This window comes from Strigops habroptila, chromosome 4 (assembly GCF_004027225.2).
Source record: "Strigops habroptila isolate Jane chromosome 4, bStrHab1.2.pri, whole genome shotgun sequence".
Lineage (NCBI taxonomy): Eukaryota > Metazoa > Chordata > Aves > Psittaciformes > Psittacidae > Strigops > Strigops habroptila.
In genome coordinates, this window is record NC_046358.1 from 9,549,869 (window position 1) to 9,567,591 (window position 17,723).

The window sequence follows — 17,723 nt, forward strand, 5'->3', positions numbered from 1 at the left end:
CCTCCAGCCTGGCCATGAACGTCTCCAGGTATGGCACATCTACCACCCCTTTGGGCAACCTGCTCCAGTATTTTACCACTCTCACTCTAATTTCTGACAACCAGTTTTGCATGGGAGTGCTTTATCTGAGACATGTTTTTTTTTCCTGTAAGGGAATTAGATTAAAAAAAACAAAACAACCAACAAACAAAACCAAAACCAAATCACTCAATCTTCCGGCAATTTCATCAGACAATTTTATCGATAGTAGAAAAGGATTATGCAGAAGTTCAAGATTAGTTAGTAAACTGTGTTATGGAAGCACAGTGGAAGAAGTACTCCAGACAAACCAGGTTCATCACGTTTTATAGCAGAACCTTAACCTTTATTCTATCTGAATTGAAGCAGTATAGAATCACCTTCCCAAACATTTCCCATTAGAACTAAGCAAGAAGTAGGTTCATATTTTTTTCCAAAAAGACCGATTAAGCAGAGCAGATAATAAATTTCTTCTGAGTGTAGAGAAAACAAGTTACAGAGTTATCTGCCAGCAGGCTGTAGTTCTGAATATCCATTATACATTCCTAAATCAAAGTAACGAAACGCAAACATAGGCGTGCATAATAGCCATTAATGGCTTGTCCACGGTCATATGGTGTGTCCAAAAGAGAGGAAGAATGATGATATAGATGTCCTGATTTCACTTACAAACTGAAGATCAAAGACAGTGGGAAAAATAACCCTGCTGTAGGACCTGAACCTCAGCACCACTGAATTTCTCCTGCAAGAACACAGCCAGGCAGCCACCTGCAAAATCCTTTTGTGTTTTAGAATCATAGAATAGTTAGGGTTGGACAGGACCTTAAGATACCTAGTTCCAACCCTCCAGCCACGGCACGGATGCCTCACCCTTGACCATGTGGCCCACGGCTCTGTCCATCCTGGCCTCGAACACTGCCAGCGATGGAGCATTTACCACTTCTTTGGGCAACCTGTTCCAGTGCCTCACCGCCCCCGCAGTAAAGAACTTCTTCCTTATATCTAACCTGATATCTTAGTCAACGAGACAGCAGCCTTTGTTGAATATCGCACCTCTGACACCTCTCAATGTACTCAGAAAAGAGCCGCAGAAGGCTTGAGTAACTAACATCCAAGCATCACTCACCTGAAATACAGCATATGGATAGATTCCTTCAGATACGAATAGAGCTCTTCTGTGTTAATATTATACTGAACAACTCTGACAGGCTGTAAAGTAAAAATATCCACAGTCATCTTAAATACGAAGCAGTGCTTATATATAAACATATACACGAGATATAGATACATTTATATGAGATAATAAATTACATCTGAGCATATATAATCTGACACACATAAACAAGCACGCAGTCTTGCCTGATTTGTGCTATGTCCATAACGATGCATCTTATAAACTCACCCTATTACTCAAGTCCAGAGTTTAGTCACGCTAATTTTTGGTACTGGTAACAGCTTATCACAACATTAGTTTTCCAAAAGCTGCCATCCTCTACTGAAATGAAAAAAGGCAAACAAAACATAGCTAGGCCAAGAAATTTGTCAATAAATGCCCCAAACACGCATGGGTGATGAGTACCAATTAACATCGGCATTGGTACCACACTTAGGTGTTATCTAGTTAGAACAGCAGCAGTTATAAGATAATGAGAAATAGCTTCTGATGGACAGAAAACATACCTGCAAATTCTTTCTGTACCGGAACATACCAAACGTGATAAAGGTAAAACAGTTCAGGTAAAACAGCTTACCTTTGTGACATCAGGTTTCTTTATTTCACTAGGAATAATGCATCTTGGTCCTGTTTCTCCTGCAAAACCACACCTAAAAGAAAATGTAGAAAACCTTATCATCTCAAGTCACCATTTAACATCGTGGGCCTAGGAACCATCACAGAGTAATTAATTAGGCGTATTTCTGTGACTGCAAAGAGGTGCTTTGCACACCGCTTTTCTGTCGAGCCATTTTGTATGAGAAAGATTTTGTACCTTCTTATTGACTGACCCTCAGCTGCATTAAACAAAACAAGTTTTCTTCACTTCTGTAAGGACTGTAGTGCTCAATTCTGATCTGCCTCCTACCTTCCACTCAGTACACTTTGTAATAATCCACGTGCAACCTTCCTTATTGCCTGTTAAATTTCCAAAGAAATACCTTCCTGTATCCTCCACACAGACCCAGTTTTCACAGAATCTCATTAAACACAGGAAATAGGATTAGGGATGGCTCGAGGCTTGATTACACTCAGCACACCTGCTTGCGGGGCACAGAACGATCTTCCTGTCCTCCTTTATCATATTTACAGGTGAGCTTAAACACGCAGAAGTGCAATCTTTCCCTACAGCCGCCCGCCAGTGTGAACAACCACCCGGGCATGTCTCCAGCCCAGGCCTGCAGCAGGACAGAGGGACAGCCGTGGTCTCCCACACGCCATCCCGGCAGGAGGAAACCTTCTCCGGGGTTTCTCCCAGAGGACACACCGAGCCCCGCAGGACGGCACCCCCCGCCCCCCAGTGCCCCGGGGACCCGCTCGCCGGGAACAAAGAGCCGCGCCGAGGATGCGCTGCCCCGCGGGCAGCCAAGCATCGTCACCCGCGAAACAGTAAAGCAGAATGAACGAACGCGGGGGACAATCCAGCTTGGGGGCGCCGTGTCCCTCCCTTCACCCGGACACCCCCCGGCCTCACCTGTCTCCCGCCGCCGCCGCCGACTCCCCAGCGCCGCGCTCGCCCCCCGCACCCCGCGGCCGCTCGGGCGGGGCGGGCGGAGCGAGCCGGCCCCGGGGCGGTGCCGGGACCGGACCAGCGCCGGCTCCGCTGCCCGCGGGGGTCCTGCACCGGCAGCAGCCACATCGGCGCGTGGAGGGCGGACGCCTTCGCCGTTTGATCCCGTCTCCAAAAGGAAGTTTTAGCACCCGGCTCTTCCCCCCACCAGCTGGGATCAGAGTCCAACCCAACAGGCTCCTTCGCTTTGCTCGCAGGAAGCTGCAGAAGCGAGGCCTGCAGTACTCTTAAGCAGTTTTCCATCTGTTACAGATTCTCCTCCAGTTTTCAGCTACAGAGGTCACCTTCCCCCGGTAATCTCTCTACAAACAACGAGGGCTTTTTAAGTGATATCCCTCACAACCCTTAGCAGAGCTTAGTTCAGTTTCTTTGTTTTGGTGCTTCGTTCTAAACACCTACTTGGCCAAGGAGAAAGAAATCTCAAAGATTTTTACACTTCTTCCCCCCCCCCCACCTGGTTTTTTCCACACCAGGAACCCCACAGCTAGCCTAAGAGGACTAGAAACCTTTACACCATCAGATCCTGACATACTTACCAACTCACTTCATCAAACAGCAGCACAGAAGCTCACGCTTTAAATAAAGAACATAATTGATTGAGGAAAACTGAATATTCCTTATCAATAAAATTGATCATTATATTTTTCTTTTTGTTGTGCTACTGGAAATAACATTTACCTTAGTGGATTGTTCTCTTGCTAGACTCATCCCAACGTTTTACCTCTCATTTTAGAGAAACAGAGTGTTTTCTAGTGGACTTTCAACCAAACTGGAACCAACAAATTCATTTTGGTAGCATTCTGCATCCAATATTAAAAACTTTTCAAAAGACAGATTTGTTGTACGTCGGAGCAGTTTCTTTCGGGAAATATTGCTAACCTCTGCATAAGTTGAAAATACAGTGCAAAAATGCCTGTATCAGCAATAAAGCCTGTCACTGGCAAAAGACATTAGAAAGAATTTCAGAGTTAAGCTTGATGGAGCAAGCAGCCAGGCAAAATGATGGGAACAGTCCCTTGTAGCTTTGCACCAATGAATTGTAAAATCTGGGAAGTTATTCGTGAGCCAAAGTTTCTAGCAGTGCAGCATCTTTCTAAAGAACAAACTCCCAGATCAGGGACCCAAAACTCTCCACAGGTTCATCTTCTGTTCATCGTTTTGGCTGAGGGTTTTGCCTGAGAAGAGAGGATGGTTCAGCCATGGAGGAGGCACCACCTCTGAAGTTGACAGTGTAGCCAGATTTCACAGCAAACCCGGATCAATGAGGGCTTATTTTCCAATGCAGCACTGCACGCCGTGGCGAGTCAGGGGTTGATTCCCAAACCGCTTCAGTCATCCGTATGTGGGGAGAGGGGCAGGACAACAGAGAAACCACACACCGGAAGTCAGAGCTGTAGGCAGTGCGTCCGCCAGGCTCGAGCCAGAGCCTTGGCTTCCGTAGCTACAAAATTCACCCCTAACAGCTGACCTGGGATTCAGAATGAGGGATTATGTTTTCAACCCGTTTTCTATCTAACCTTTAAAATTATCAGGAAAGTTACGTAAAATGTAAAGCATGTGTAACTGATGCTCTTGTCTTCTCTAAGGCATGCAGAGCACTTGACAGATTGGAGGAGTTTTCACTTCCCTCTTGGCATTGACTCCTTCTGAACCCAGATTTGCACTGTATACTCTCCAGGTTACATATTCACTGATAATCACTGTAACCAAAATAGCTGGTTGTCTATGGGATTTTCCCCCCGTTTGAAATTGCAGATTCCCTGTAGACTGCAAGGTTTTCTACTTTTGCATAACCTGCCAAAATCAAGGGCTTCTACATTATCAACAAAAAAAAATCTGCAGACTGAAAGGAGGAGGCATCAGAGACTGAGGAGACAGGCAGAAATCAAAAAATCAACAGAGAGCACTGTTCTGTTATTCATTTCTATGGTTTATTATTTGGAAATACTATTTTTTAACTCAGTTCAGTATGCCCCAGAGCACATACATAACCAAGCAAAACCGGCCCCACTTCCACAGCAAATTAAGAAACGTCCATCCCTTTCCCTTTTTACCAATGCTCTGTTTCAAAATGTTTCAGTGCAATCTTCAAGTGGTGTCATCCTTCAGAGACTTCTTACCCCTCAGGTGAAATTCAGAGATTAAATTCAGGTGTAAACCGGTTTATTCTTCCATGCTGGTAGCATAGCTGGTAAAGAGCATGAGATTCATGTCCTGTTCCCAGGTCTGACTTGTTAAGTGACTTTCAGAACCAAAACTTCACCTGCCTCTGCCTTCATTTCCCCTTCTGTAAAATGGAAATAACAATACCTAATGGTTGAAAAAGTCCCTTATAAGATCTCCGGGTTACTATAACAGCAAACTGTTGTATAAACTAATAATATCATACAGTGGATTTCTTTAAAAGCTGATATTCCTTTTGCAGCCTTATTGCACAAACCAAAAAGTACAAATAACATGTCCTAATTAAGAAACTGGGTTACTTAATAATTTACAGGAAGACACATTTTGGACATATAAAATTAACTAAAAAAAAATCATTGTCTTGACATCAGATTACTGCATCTTAAGATGCCACCCCGAGCATCTGTCATGAGATGGTATCAGCTATCCTAAGTATGTCAGGACATGCCACAGAAGGTAAAGGCAATTTTAAAATAGCTACCATTAATTTCGCTGCTGAATGAGTTTCCCAAATTGAATATTGGGGACATCCAGCACATAAATCAGTGCACATTTCCAGCACACGATTCACCTTTACATCAGCTGGTGGCATCTGTTTTAAAGGAGAATTGCTCTTCCCATTAAACGGCAGCCATTGGAACAGAGTAGCAATGAGTCTAATTCAGGGAAAGTGAGAACAGCATTCCCTGACACAAAGAGGGAAGTATGCTTAAAACAAATCCATTTTGAAAAAGGTATCAGGAAGTTTACGGCCAATGAATTATTTCAAATGTAATCATGGTCACAGATGAACATTTCTTTCTTCTCCAACTGTAAACCCAATAAATGCCATCTGCAATTAAAACTCAACCAAGAGAATCAACTTGGATTCCTTTCTCCCAGGTTCCTCACTGCCGGCACTAACAGAAAAGCTGTGCGAGACCAAGCGATGCCAGTGCAGCTCTACTGCTGGCTCTGATTTATAGTAATTAGTCCTACAAGGAGGCGCAGGATCCAGCTTCTCCTTCCCCGGGTCTTGTGATTCTGCAGTGCTCACAAAGCAGGAAAGCTATAACAACTTCTTTTTGTCGCTCAAGTCAGCAGATGTGACTTGGAGAGCACACAGTGGCCAGATCTGCTGAGTAGGAAAGCGCCATTTTTACACAGTCACTTCTCAGAGTAGAACCAGGCTTTCGCTGACTGGTCCAAGGTCACAGGAATCAGTTGCAGTTGCTCCGGGAATACAGCCCAGAAGGACCAGTGCTCCAGAACTGAATCACATTACAGCCCTCGCTTTTCTTCATATTCTTTAACAAAATCTATGAAGTTAATATCGAAGTACACCACATATTACAATTTGCCCAGAAATAAAGTGCTGAGGAAGCCATCCCCATACATATTGGAGTCTCAGCTAAAACGTGAACCATCTGTCAGTGCCCTGTAGCTCTTGGATATATTTTCCCCTGTCCTACATACTCCACTACAAAATCAGGCTGACAATAAAAAAAAGCACTTGACACACCACCCCCAAAGCAAGCTTACTGTTACCAAGCACTGTTCTGACATTAAACCCTCAGCTGCTTCATCATCTTAAATACAGTTTAATAATAATACCCAGATAATACCCAGAGGGACTTTGCAAACTTCAGCTTTCTTTTGCTTCTCAAAACATGAGATTAAAACAAACGCTGAATCCCTCCACCACAGGGAAGAGGGCGGTCTTTGCCATGGGTAACGTGCAGGATCAGGACACTTGCGTGGGACTCAGACTGTGTGTCGGAGTGAGACAGCAATGCTCTCCATCCAGATGCCACCAGTGTTTTCACTGTTCCCCATTGGGGAGATTTTTAGGGCAGTAAAGACCACTTTCTGGATGGGTTATGAGCAGAGAAATATATATTTTTGTGTTGGAAATATTCAAATCAATTAAGCTGAAATCCTACAGCAGGAACCAAGTCCAGCTGTTAACAGAACCCCAAGCAGCAGGAAAACTGTGGGCTTTCCTCCTCTTCCTCCTTTTCTAGAGCAGATAAGTGGATCCCCTTGAATCTGTGTGCTGGAAAAATGTAAGGAGACACTCTGTGACCTGCAGAAGCTTCAGGGAGGCACTGATCTCTTTGCTCTGGGGTCTGCTGATAGGTCACAAAGGAATGGCTTTAAGGTGTGTCAAGGGACGTTCAGATTGGGTAGCAGGAAAATGTTCTTCACTGAAAGGTTGGTCAAGCAGTGGAACAAGCTCCCCCCAGGAAACGGCGACGTCCCCAGGCGTGTTGGTATTCCAGAAGCAACTGGACAATGCTCTTGGATGTATAATTTAACTTCAAGGTGTCCTGGGGTGCAGTCAGGCCTTGGACTTGACGGTCCTTGTGGGTAACTTTCAATTCGGGATTTTCTATGATTAGGAGATATCCATTGGCAGGCAGAACACACTTATTCCAAAATACAGCACCATGCACGCTTCTCTGAACAAAGTTGGCTGGAGCCAAGCTGTAACCAGGGCACCAGGGCAGCTGTGAGTCGCTGAACTGGGCTGGGGGCGAAGGCTGGGGCTGGGTGGCGGGCAGGCCTGTGATGCGTCTCGGCGCCTGTGACAGCACAGGGGACGAGTCACAATGGGGGATGGTTATGAGGGTGCCAGCAGGCAGCACTGCCCCAGGACGGCCTGGGCCAGCAGCGAGTGCACACACAGGGGGGAGGCTGGGCTGGACAAGGGCCGGGGCAGAAACGCGGGCCCTGGGCGTGGGTGCTCACCCTGCATCGAGGCCCTGGCTGCGAGCGCCTTGGGCAGGGCACGCTGCTGCTGCCACCGGGCCTGGGCGCAGGCCTTTCTCCCTCCCAGCTGCCTCGTCCCCTCTCCTGCCTGTCCCCAGCTCCCTGCGGCTCCCGTCCCCGCTCCCCCCACCACCATCTCCCTCCCTCCCAAGCCCCACTGAATTCCTTCTCTCTCCTGCAGGCCATGGCTATCACAAACCTCTTTGTCTGGGTTCTGCGAAGCGTATTCGCAAACGTGCTCATTGTCAGTGATGAGCTGGATGAACCCACACGTGAGTGCATGCACCAGCGTTTGGAGATGCTTATTGAGGACACAGATCGGCTGCTGCAGAAGCTGGACCAGATGATCCACAAGCAGAAACGTGCGACCTGGAGAGCCCTGCTCTTTGCTGCCTTGCGGCACTGGCAATTCTGGGCGATTGCTGGCATCCTGATCCTCCTGATTGTTGGGCTCTGCTGGTGCTTCAGGAAAAGGAGCCATGAGGCGGGCAGCAGCAGGGAAGAGGAGGAAGACAGTGAAGGAGAAGATGCTGCTGAGGCGACAGATTTGGGCACATACATTGCAATGCGCAACAAGTGGTCAGCTGATGAACTGTGGAACCGGAGTGAGTTGGTGCACGCACTGGTGGAAAGCCTCCTCATTGCTTGCCAATGGTCCAATTCCGTATCAAACGGTTTCTTCCCGGAGCTGGGACCAGCCATCGGGGTGGGCAGCGCCTTTGATTACTGGAGTTCCCGGAAGATGAGCCTGTCTACTGCCAGCTCGTGCGCCTGAAGCCCCCCCGTGGGCACGCCTTCTGCCTGGAGCCGCACATCGTGGCAAAGGAGTCCCGCATCCGTGTCGAGCTGCAGTGCACATGCACTACTCAGGAGACGGTGGGGCCCATGCTGTGCTTCCTCCACGACCCCGAGGAGGAGCTCAGGAAGAAGCAGAAGCCCAGCCTCCTACACACCCTCTGCACCGGCTCCTATCTAGATGTGCAGAAAACTGCTTGCTGGTTGCAGGATTTGGTGAGCGAAAGCACGGCAAGCATGCGCCTCCTACGTTTACGGTACTACGTTCTGACCGTGCTGCCCTCCAGCCGCTCTTGCAAAGTGCAGATTAGAGATGTCTTTGGGAGAACCATGCTTGTTGAGATGATGTTTGGCATGCAGCTAGGCGACTCAGACATCTTCATGAGCAGCCAGCCTACAGAGGACATCTTCACCCCAAGCACAATGTGGACACTGAGCTGCACCTGGGCAGAGGCGAAGTTCTTGTGGCTGATGTTCGATCAGACCCCAGATGACAGCTTGCTCAGCTGCCTGCAACTCTGCACCCGCATGGTGGCAGGCACAGGCTTTTCCAGCTACACCTTGAAGACGGTGGTGATGCACCTCCTGACCACCACACCCCTGTCAGGCTGGCGCAGGAGGCATTTCCTACTGCGGCTGGATGACATCATGCGGTACCTGCGCTGCTGCTTGGAGGAGAAACGCCTCAACCACTTCTTCTTCGGTAATGAGAAGATTCCTGAGGAGATTGTCGTGCCCCCAGCCTTGCAAAGAGCGGAGCCACTCAACCTCTTCCAGCATCTGGTGCAGGATCCGGCTGCCCACGAGCAGGCAATGCGGGACTTCGAGGAGCTGCAACATCGGCTTACAACACAGCTCTTCTTCTCGGGGCACTGAAAGTGGTCTTCACGCACAGAGCCGTGTTTGCAGAGTTCACAGCTAAGGACATCGGAAAGGAACCTGGCAACAGAGATTCCTGTTACTACCTGGACAGTGAGCTCCCTTCCTCTTCGAGAGAGTCCATTCCCTCTGGGGGCTTTCCCCTGTGCAAAGATGCCAATAAATCTCTTGTGTCACATCGAAACAAACACTGCGTCTGTGAGGGTGTAGCCTATGGAAAGGGCTCTGGGGGCTGTGCTTGATGGTCAGCTCCACAGAATCGCAGATTCGTAGAAGAGTTACTCTTGGAAAGGACCTTAAGATAAGCTAGTTCCAATAAGGAACGTTCACAGTAACCAACTCAACAACCATCACCTCTGCCACGGGCAGGAACGCCTCACCCTAGACCATGTCACCCAAGGCTCTGTCCAACCCGGCCTTGAACACTGCCATGGATGGAGCATTTACCACTACTTTGGGCAACCTGTTCCAGTGCCTCACCACCCCAGAGGAAAGAGCTTCTTCCTTATATGTAACCTGAACTTCCCCTGTTTTAGTCTGAATGCATTACCCCTTGACCTATCGCTACAGTCCTTGATGAGGAGTCCCTCTCCAGCATCCCTGCGTGCCCCCCTCAGATATTGGAAGAGTGCTATGAGGGCACCATGCAGCCTTCTCTTCTCCAGGCTGAACAGCCTCAACTTCCTCAGCCTGTCTTCACGCGGGAGGTGTTCCGGCCCCCTTATCATCCTTGCGGTCTGAAGCACAAAACCAAAAACATCAACATACCAGTTACTTCAGTAATAATGAATCTTGGAATGGACTTCTAAGAAAAGCGGGTGTCAACTACAGAACTTATCTGAAGTCATAGGTCAGGTTTCCTATTCTCACTGAAAATAAATTTCAGGAACGAATACACAGCTACTTGAAATGTTGCATAATGACGTGAAAATGTGAACAAAGGTGCCATAAAACCTAATAATGTGTGCCTTATGACAACGTACTGTTGCACGCAAACTCACAGAAGAGGCTATTTCCAACACTCTCGCAACAGCAATGCGGAAACTCAAGTCAAAATTACACAAGAATTACTTCCTCCTCCCACAATTCCATAAATCGCATTCCCTAGATAGCGACGGTTCCTGTAAGGGAACACCTTGAAGTGTGAATTGTAGGAGCAATTTCAATAAATCCTGCATTTAAGGGCAACATTACTGACACTTGGCCCAGAGACACAAGTTATAATATTGACCCTGTATTCATATGCCGCTCTTATTCTTTGCACCAAATGGAAATACTAGCCAGAGAGAATTAACTTCACATCAGTATTAGCTGGCTTCTTAGCAAGTTACAAAGTCTCTCTCCATCAAAATGTGACTTTGCAAGTAGAATCATAGAATAGTTTGGGTTGGAAGGGACCTCCAAAGGTCATCTAGTCCAACCCCCCTGCAGTGAGCAGGGACATCTGCAACTAGATCAGGTCGCTCAGAACCACCTCCAGCCTGGCCATGAACGTCTCCAGGTATGGCACATCTACCACCCCTTTGGGCAACCTGCTCCAGTATTTTACCACTCTCACTCTAATTTCTGACAACCAGTTTTGCATGGGAGTGCTTTATCTGAGACATGTTTTTTTTCCTGTAAGGGAATTAGATTAAAAAAAACAAAACAACCAACAAACAAAACCAAAACCAAATCACTCAATCTTCCGGCAATTTCATCAGACAATTTTATCGATAGTAGAAAAGGATTATGCAGAAGTTCAAGATTAGTTAGTAAAACTGTGTTATGGAAGCACAGTGAAGAAGTACTCCAGACAAACCAGGTTCATCACGTTTTATAGCAGAGACCTTAACCTTTATTCTATCTGAATTGAAGCAGTATAGAATCACCTTCCCAAACATTTCCCATTAGAACTAAGCAAGAAGTAGGTTCATATTTTTTTCCAAAAAGACCGATTAAGCAGAGCAGATAATAAATTTCTTCTGAGTGTAGAGAAAACAAGTTACAGAGTTATCTGCCAGCAGGCTGTAGTTCTGAATATCCATTATACATTCCTAAATCAAAGTAACGAAACGCAAACATAGGCGTGCATAATAGCCATTAATGGCTTGTCCACGGTCATATGGTGTGTCCAAAAGAGAGGAAGAATGATGATATAGATGTCCTGATTTCACTTACAAACTGAAGATCAAAGACAGTGGGAAAAATAACCCTGCTGTAGGACCTGAACCTCAGCACCACTGAATTTCTCCTGCAAGAACACAGCCAGGCAGCCACCTGCAAAATCCTTTTGTGTTTAGAATCATAGAATAGTTAGGGTTGGACAGGACCTTAAGATACCTAGTTCCAACCCTCCAGCCACGGCACGGATGCCTCACCCTTGACCATGTGGCCCACGGCTCTGTCCATCCTGGCCTCGAACACTGCCAGCGATGGAGCATTTACCACTTCTTTGGGCAACCTGTTCCAGTGCCTCACCGCCCCCGCAGTAAAGAACTTCTTCCTTATATCTAACCTGATATCTTAGTCAACGAGACAGCAGCCTTTGTTGAATATCGCACCTCTGACACCTCTCAATGTACTCAGAAAAGAGCCGCAGAAGGCTTGAGTAACTAACATCCAAGCATCACTCACCTGAAATACAGCATATGGATAGATTCCTTCAGATACGAATAGAGCTCTTCTGTGTTAATATTATACTGAACAACTCTGACAGGCTGTAAAGTAAAAATATCCACAGTCATCTTAAATACGAAGCAGTGCTTATATATAAACATATACACGAGATATAGATACATTTATATGAGATAATAAATTACATCTGAGCATATATAATCTGACACACATAAACAAGCACGCAGTCTTGCCTGATTTGTGCTATGTCCATAACGATGCATCTTATAAACTCACCCTATTACTCAAGTCCAGAGTTTAGTCACGCTAATTTTTGGTACTGGTAACAGCTTATCACAACATTAGTTTTCCAAAAGCTGCCATCCTCTACTGAAATGAAAAAAGGCAAACAAAACATAGCTAGGCCAAGAAATTTGTCAATAAATGCCCCAAACACGCATGGGTGATGAGTACCAATTAACATCGGCATTGGTACCACACTTAGGTGTTATCTAGTTAGAACAGCAGCAGTTATAAGATAATGAGAAATAGCTTCTGATGGACAGAAAACATACCTGCAAATTCTTTCTGTACCGGAACATACCAAACGTGATAAAGGTAAAACAGTTCAGGTAAAACAGCTTACCTTTGTGACATCAGGTTTCTTTATTTCACTAGGAATAATGCATCTTGGTCCTGTTTCTCCTGCAAAACCACACCTAAAAGAAAATGTAGAAAACCTTATCATCTCAAGTCACCATTTAACATCGTGGGCCTAGGAACCATCACAGAGTAATTAATTAGGCGTATTTCTGTGACTGCAAAGAGGTGCTTTGCACACCGCTTTTCTGTCGAGCCATTTTGTATGAGAAAGATTTTGTACCTTCTTATTGACTGACCCTCAGCTGCATTAAACAAAACAAGTTTTCTTCACTTCTGTAAGGACTGTAGTGCTCAATTCTGATCTGCCTCCTACCTTCCACTCAGTACACTTTGTAATAATCCACGTGCAACCTTCCTTATTGCCTGTTAAATTTCCAAAGAAATACCTTCCTGTATCCTCCACACAGACCCAGTTTTCACAGAATCTCATTAAACACAGGAAATAGGATTAGGGATGGCTCGAGGCTTGATTACACTCAGCACACCTGCTTGCGGGGCACAGAACGATCTTCCTGTCCTCCTTTATCATATTTACAGGTGAGCTTAAACACGCAGAAGTGCAATCTTTCCCTACAGCCGCCCGCCAGTGTGAACAACCACCCGGGCATGTCTCCAGCCCAGGCCTGCAGCAGGACAGAGGGACAGCCGTGGTCTCCCACACGCCATCCCGGCAGGAGGAAACCTTCTCCGGGGTTTCTCCCAGAGGACACACCGAGCCCCGCAGGACGGCACCCCCGCCCCCCAGTGCCCCGGGGACCCGCTCGCCGGGAACAAAGAGCCGCGCCGAGGATGCGCTGCCCCGCGGGCAGCCAAGCATCGTCACCCGCGAAACAGTAAAGCAGAATGAACGAACGCGGGGACAATCCAGCTTGGGGGCGCCGTGTCCCTCCCTTCACCCCGGACACCCCCCGGCCTCACCTGTCTCCCGCCGCCGCCGCCGACTCCCCAGCGCCGCGCTCGCCCCCGCACCCCGCGGCCGCTCGGGCGGGGCGGGGCGGAGCGGAGCGAGCCGGCCCCGGGGCGGTGCCGGGACCGGACCAGCGCCGGCTCCGCCTGCCCGCGGGGGTCCTGCACCGGCAGCAGCCACATCGGCGCGTGGAGGGCGGACGCCTTCGCCGTTTGATCCCGTCTCCAAAAGGAAGTTTTAGCACCCGGCTCTTCCCCCACCAGCTGGGATCAGAGTCCAACCCAACAGGCTCCTTCGCTTTGCTCGCAGGAAGCTGCAGAAGCGAGGCCTGCAGTACTCTTAAGCAGTTTTCCATCTGTTACAGATTCTCCTCCAGTTTTCAGCTACAGAGGTCACCTTCCCCCGGTAATCTCTCTACAAACAACGAGGGCTTTTTAAGTGATATCCCTCACAACCCTTAGCAGAGCTTAGTTCAGTTTCTTTGTTTTGGTGCTTCGTTCTAAACACCTACTTGGCCAAGGAGAAAGAAATCTCAAAGATTTTTACACTTCTTCCCCCCCCCCCACCTGGTTTTTTCCACACCAGGAACCCCACAGCTAGCCTAAGAGGACTAGAAACCTTTACACCATCAGATCCTGACATACTTACCAACTCACTTCATCAAACAGCAGCACAGAAGCTCACGCTTTAAATAAAGAACATAATTGATTGAGGAAAACTGAGATATTCCTTATCAATAAATTGATCATTATATTTTTCTTTTTGTTGTGCTACTGGAAATAACATTTACCTTAGTGGATTGTTCTCTTTGCTAGACTCATCCCAACGTTTTACCTCTCATTTTAGAGAAACAGAGTGTTTTCTAGTGGATTTCAACCAAACTGGAACCAACCAAATTCATTTTGGTAGCATTCTGCATCCAATATTAAAACTTTTCAAAGACAGATTTGTTGTACGTCGGAGCAGTTTCTTTCGGGAAATATTGCTAACCTCTGCATAAGTTGAAAATACAGTGCAAAAATGCCTGTATCAGCAATAAAGCCTGTCACTGGCAAAAGACATTAGAAAGAATTTCAGAGTTAAGCTTGATGGAGCAAGCAGCCAGGCAAAATGATGGGAACAGTCCCTTGTAGCTTTGCACCAATGAATTGTAAAATCTGGGAAGTTATTCGTGAGCCAAAGTTTCTAGCAGTGCAGCATCTTTCTAAAGAACAAACTCCCAGATCAGGGACCCAAAACTCTCCACAGGTTCATCTTCTGTTCATCGTTTTGGCTGAGGGTTTTGCCTGAGAAGAGAGGATGGTTCAGCCATGGAGGAGGCACCACCTCTGAAGTTGACAGTGTAGCCAGATTTCACAGCAAACCCGGATCAATGAGGGCTTATTTTCCAATGCAGCACTGCACGCCGTGGCGAGTCAGGGGTTGATTCCCAAACCGCTCAGTCATCCGTATGTGGGGAGAGGGGCAGGACAACAGAGAAACCACACACCGGAAGTCAGAGCTGTAGGCAGTGCGTCCGCCAGGCTCGAGCCAGAGCCTTGGCTTCCGTAGCTACAAAATTCACCCCTAACAGCTGACCTGGGATTCAGAATGAGGGATTATGTTTTCAACCCGTTTTCTATCTAACCTTTAAAATTATCAGGAAAGTTACGTAAAATGTAAAGCATGTGTAACTGATGCTCTTGTCTTCTCTAAGGCATGCAGAGCACTTGACAGATTGGAGGAGTTTTCACTTCCCTCTTGGCATTGACTCCTTCTGAACCCAGATTTGCACTGTATACTCTCCAGGTTACATATTCACTGATAATCACTGTAACCAAAATAGCTGGTTGTCTATGGGATTTTCCCCCCGTTTGAAATTGCAGATTCCCTGTAGACTGCAAGGTTTTCTACTTTGCATAACCTGCCAAAATCAAGGGCTTCTACATTATCAACAAAAAAAAATCTGCAGACTGAAAGGAGGAGGCATCAGAGACTGAGGAGACAGGCAGAAATCAAAAATCAACAGAGAGCACTGTTCTGTTATTCATTTCTATGGTTTATTATTTGGAAATACTATTTTTTAACTCAGTTCAGTATGCCCCAGAGCACATACATAACCAAGCAAAACCGGCCCCACTTCCACAGCAAATTAAGAAACGTCCATCCCTTTCCCTTTTTACCAATGCTCTGTTTCAAAATGTTTCAGTGCAATCTTCAAGTGGTGTCATCCTTCAGAGACTTCTTACCCCTCAGGTGAAATTCAGAGATTAAATTCAGGTGTAAACCGGTTTATTCTTCCATGCTGGTAGCATAGCTGGTAAAGAGCATGAGATTCATGTCCTGTTCCCAGGTCTGACTTGTTAAGTGACTTTCAGAACCAAACTTCACCTGCCTCTGCCTTCATTTCCCCTTCTGTAAAATGGAAATAACAATACCTAATGGTTGAAAAAGTCCCTTATAAGATCTCCGGGTTACTATAACAGCAAACTGTTGTATAAACTAATAATATCATACAGTGGATTTCTTTAAAAGCTGATATTCCTTTTGCAGCCTTATTGCACAAACCAAAAAGTACAAATAACATGTCCTAATTAAGAAACTGGGTTACTTAATAATTTACAGGAAGACACATTTTGGACATATAAAATTAACTAAAAAAAAAATCATTGTCTTGACATCAGATTACTGCATCTTAAGATGCCACCCCGAGCATCTGTCATGAGATGGTATCAGCTATCCTAAGTATGTCAGGACATGCCACAGAAGGTAAAGGCAATTTTAAAATAGCTACCATTAATTTCGCTGCTGAATGAGTTTCCCAAATTGAATATTGGGGACATCCAGCACATAAATCAGTGCACATTTCCAGCACACGATTCACCTTTACATCAGCTGGTGGCATCTGTTTTAAGGAGAATTGCTCTTCCCATTAAACGGCAGCCATTGGAACAGAGTAGCAATGAGTCTAATTCAGGGAAAGTGAGAACAGCATTCCCTGACACAAAGAGGGAAGTATGCTTAAAACAAATCCATTTTGAAAAAGGTATCAGGAAGTTTACGGCCAATGAATTATTTCAAATGTAATCATGTCACAGATGAACATTTCTTTCTTCTCCAACTGTAAACCCAATAAATGCCATCTGCAATTAAAACTCAACCAAGAGAATCAACTTGGATTCCTTTCTCCCAGGTTCCTCACTGCCGGCACTAACAGAAAAGCTGTGCGAGACCAAGCGATGCCAGTGCAGCTCTACTGCTGGCTCTGATTTATAGTAATTAGTCCTACAAGGAGGCGCAGGATCCAGCTTCTCCTTCCCCGGGTCTTGTGATTCTGCAGTGCTCACAAAGCAGGAAAGCTATAACAACTTCTTTTTGTCGCTCAAGTCAGCAGATGTGACTTGGAGAGCACACAGTGGCCAGATCTGCTGAGTAGGAAAGCGCCATTTTTACACAGTCACTTCTCAGAGTAGAACCAGGCTTTCGCTGACTGGTCCAAGGTCACAGGAATCAGTTGCAGTTGCTCCGGGAATACAGCCCAGAAGGACCAGTGCTCCAGAACTGAATCACATTACAGCCCTCGCTTTTCTTCATATTCTTTAACAAAATCTATGAAGTTAATATCGAAGTACACCACATATTACAATTTGCCCAGAAATAAAGTGCTGAGGAAGCCATCCCCATACATATTGGAGTCTCAGCTAAAACGTGAACCATCTGTCAGTGCCCTGTAGCTCTTGGATATATTTTCCCCTGTCCTACATACTCCACTACAAAATCAGGCTGACAATAAAAAAAAGCACTTGACACACCACCCCAAAGCAAGCTTACTGTTACCAAGCACTGTTCTGACATTAAACCCTCAGCTTCTTCATCATCTTAAATACAGTTTAATAATAATACCCAGATAATACCCAGAGGGACTTTGCAAACTTCAGCTTTCTTTTGCTTCTCAAAACATGAGATTAAAACAAACGCTGAATCCCTCCACCACAGGGAAGAGGGCGGTCTTTGCCATGGGTAACGTGCAGGATCAGGACACTTGCGTGGGACTCAGACTGTGTGTCGGAGTGAGACAGCAATGCTCTCCATCCAGATGCCACCAGTGTTTTCACTGTTCCCCATTGGGGAGATTTTTAGGGCAGTAAAGACCACTTTCTGGATGGTTA

General features: G+C 46.3%; 2 protein-coding genes across 18 annotated transcripts in view; both read right to left on the reverse strand.

The window, feature by feature from the left end:
* LOC115606725 overlaps positions 1–17,723 on the reverse strand; it is a 57,133-nt gene that overhangs the window by 16,981 nt on the left and 22,429 nt on the right. For all 17 annotated transcript variants that reach the window (XR_003990987.1, XR_003990985.1, XR_003990986.1 and 14 more), the window contains 4 exons: positions 12,652–12,724; positions 12,027–12,109; positions 1,770–1,842; positions 1,145–1,227 (listed from right to left, as the gene is read on the reverse strand). Coding sequence is in view for 14 of the 17 variants with exons in the window: in XM_030483130.2 (XP_030338990.1) it covers positions 1,145–1,227; positions 1,770–1,842; positions 12,027–12,109; positions 12,652–12,724 (312 nt within the window). In the remaining 3 variants the exon portion in view is untranslated. The remainder of the gene's footprint in view (positions 1–1,144; positions 1,228–1,769; positions 1,843–12,026; positions 12,110–12,651; positions 12,725–17,723) is intronic.
* Positions 6,843–9,720, reverse strand: LOC115606726. The gene is made up of 2 exons (XM_030483138.1): positions 7,936–9,720; positions 6,843–7,356 (listed from the first exon to the last, which is right to left on the reverse strand). Exons 1-2 carry the CDS (start codon positions 8,436–8,438, stop codon positions 7,131–7,133), a joined length of 729 nt encoding a protein of 242 aa, XP_030338998.1. The 5' UTR covers positions 8,439–9,720; the 3' UTR covers positions 6,843–7,130.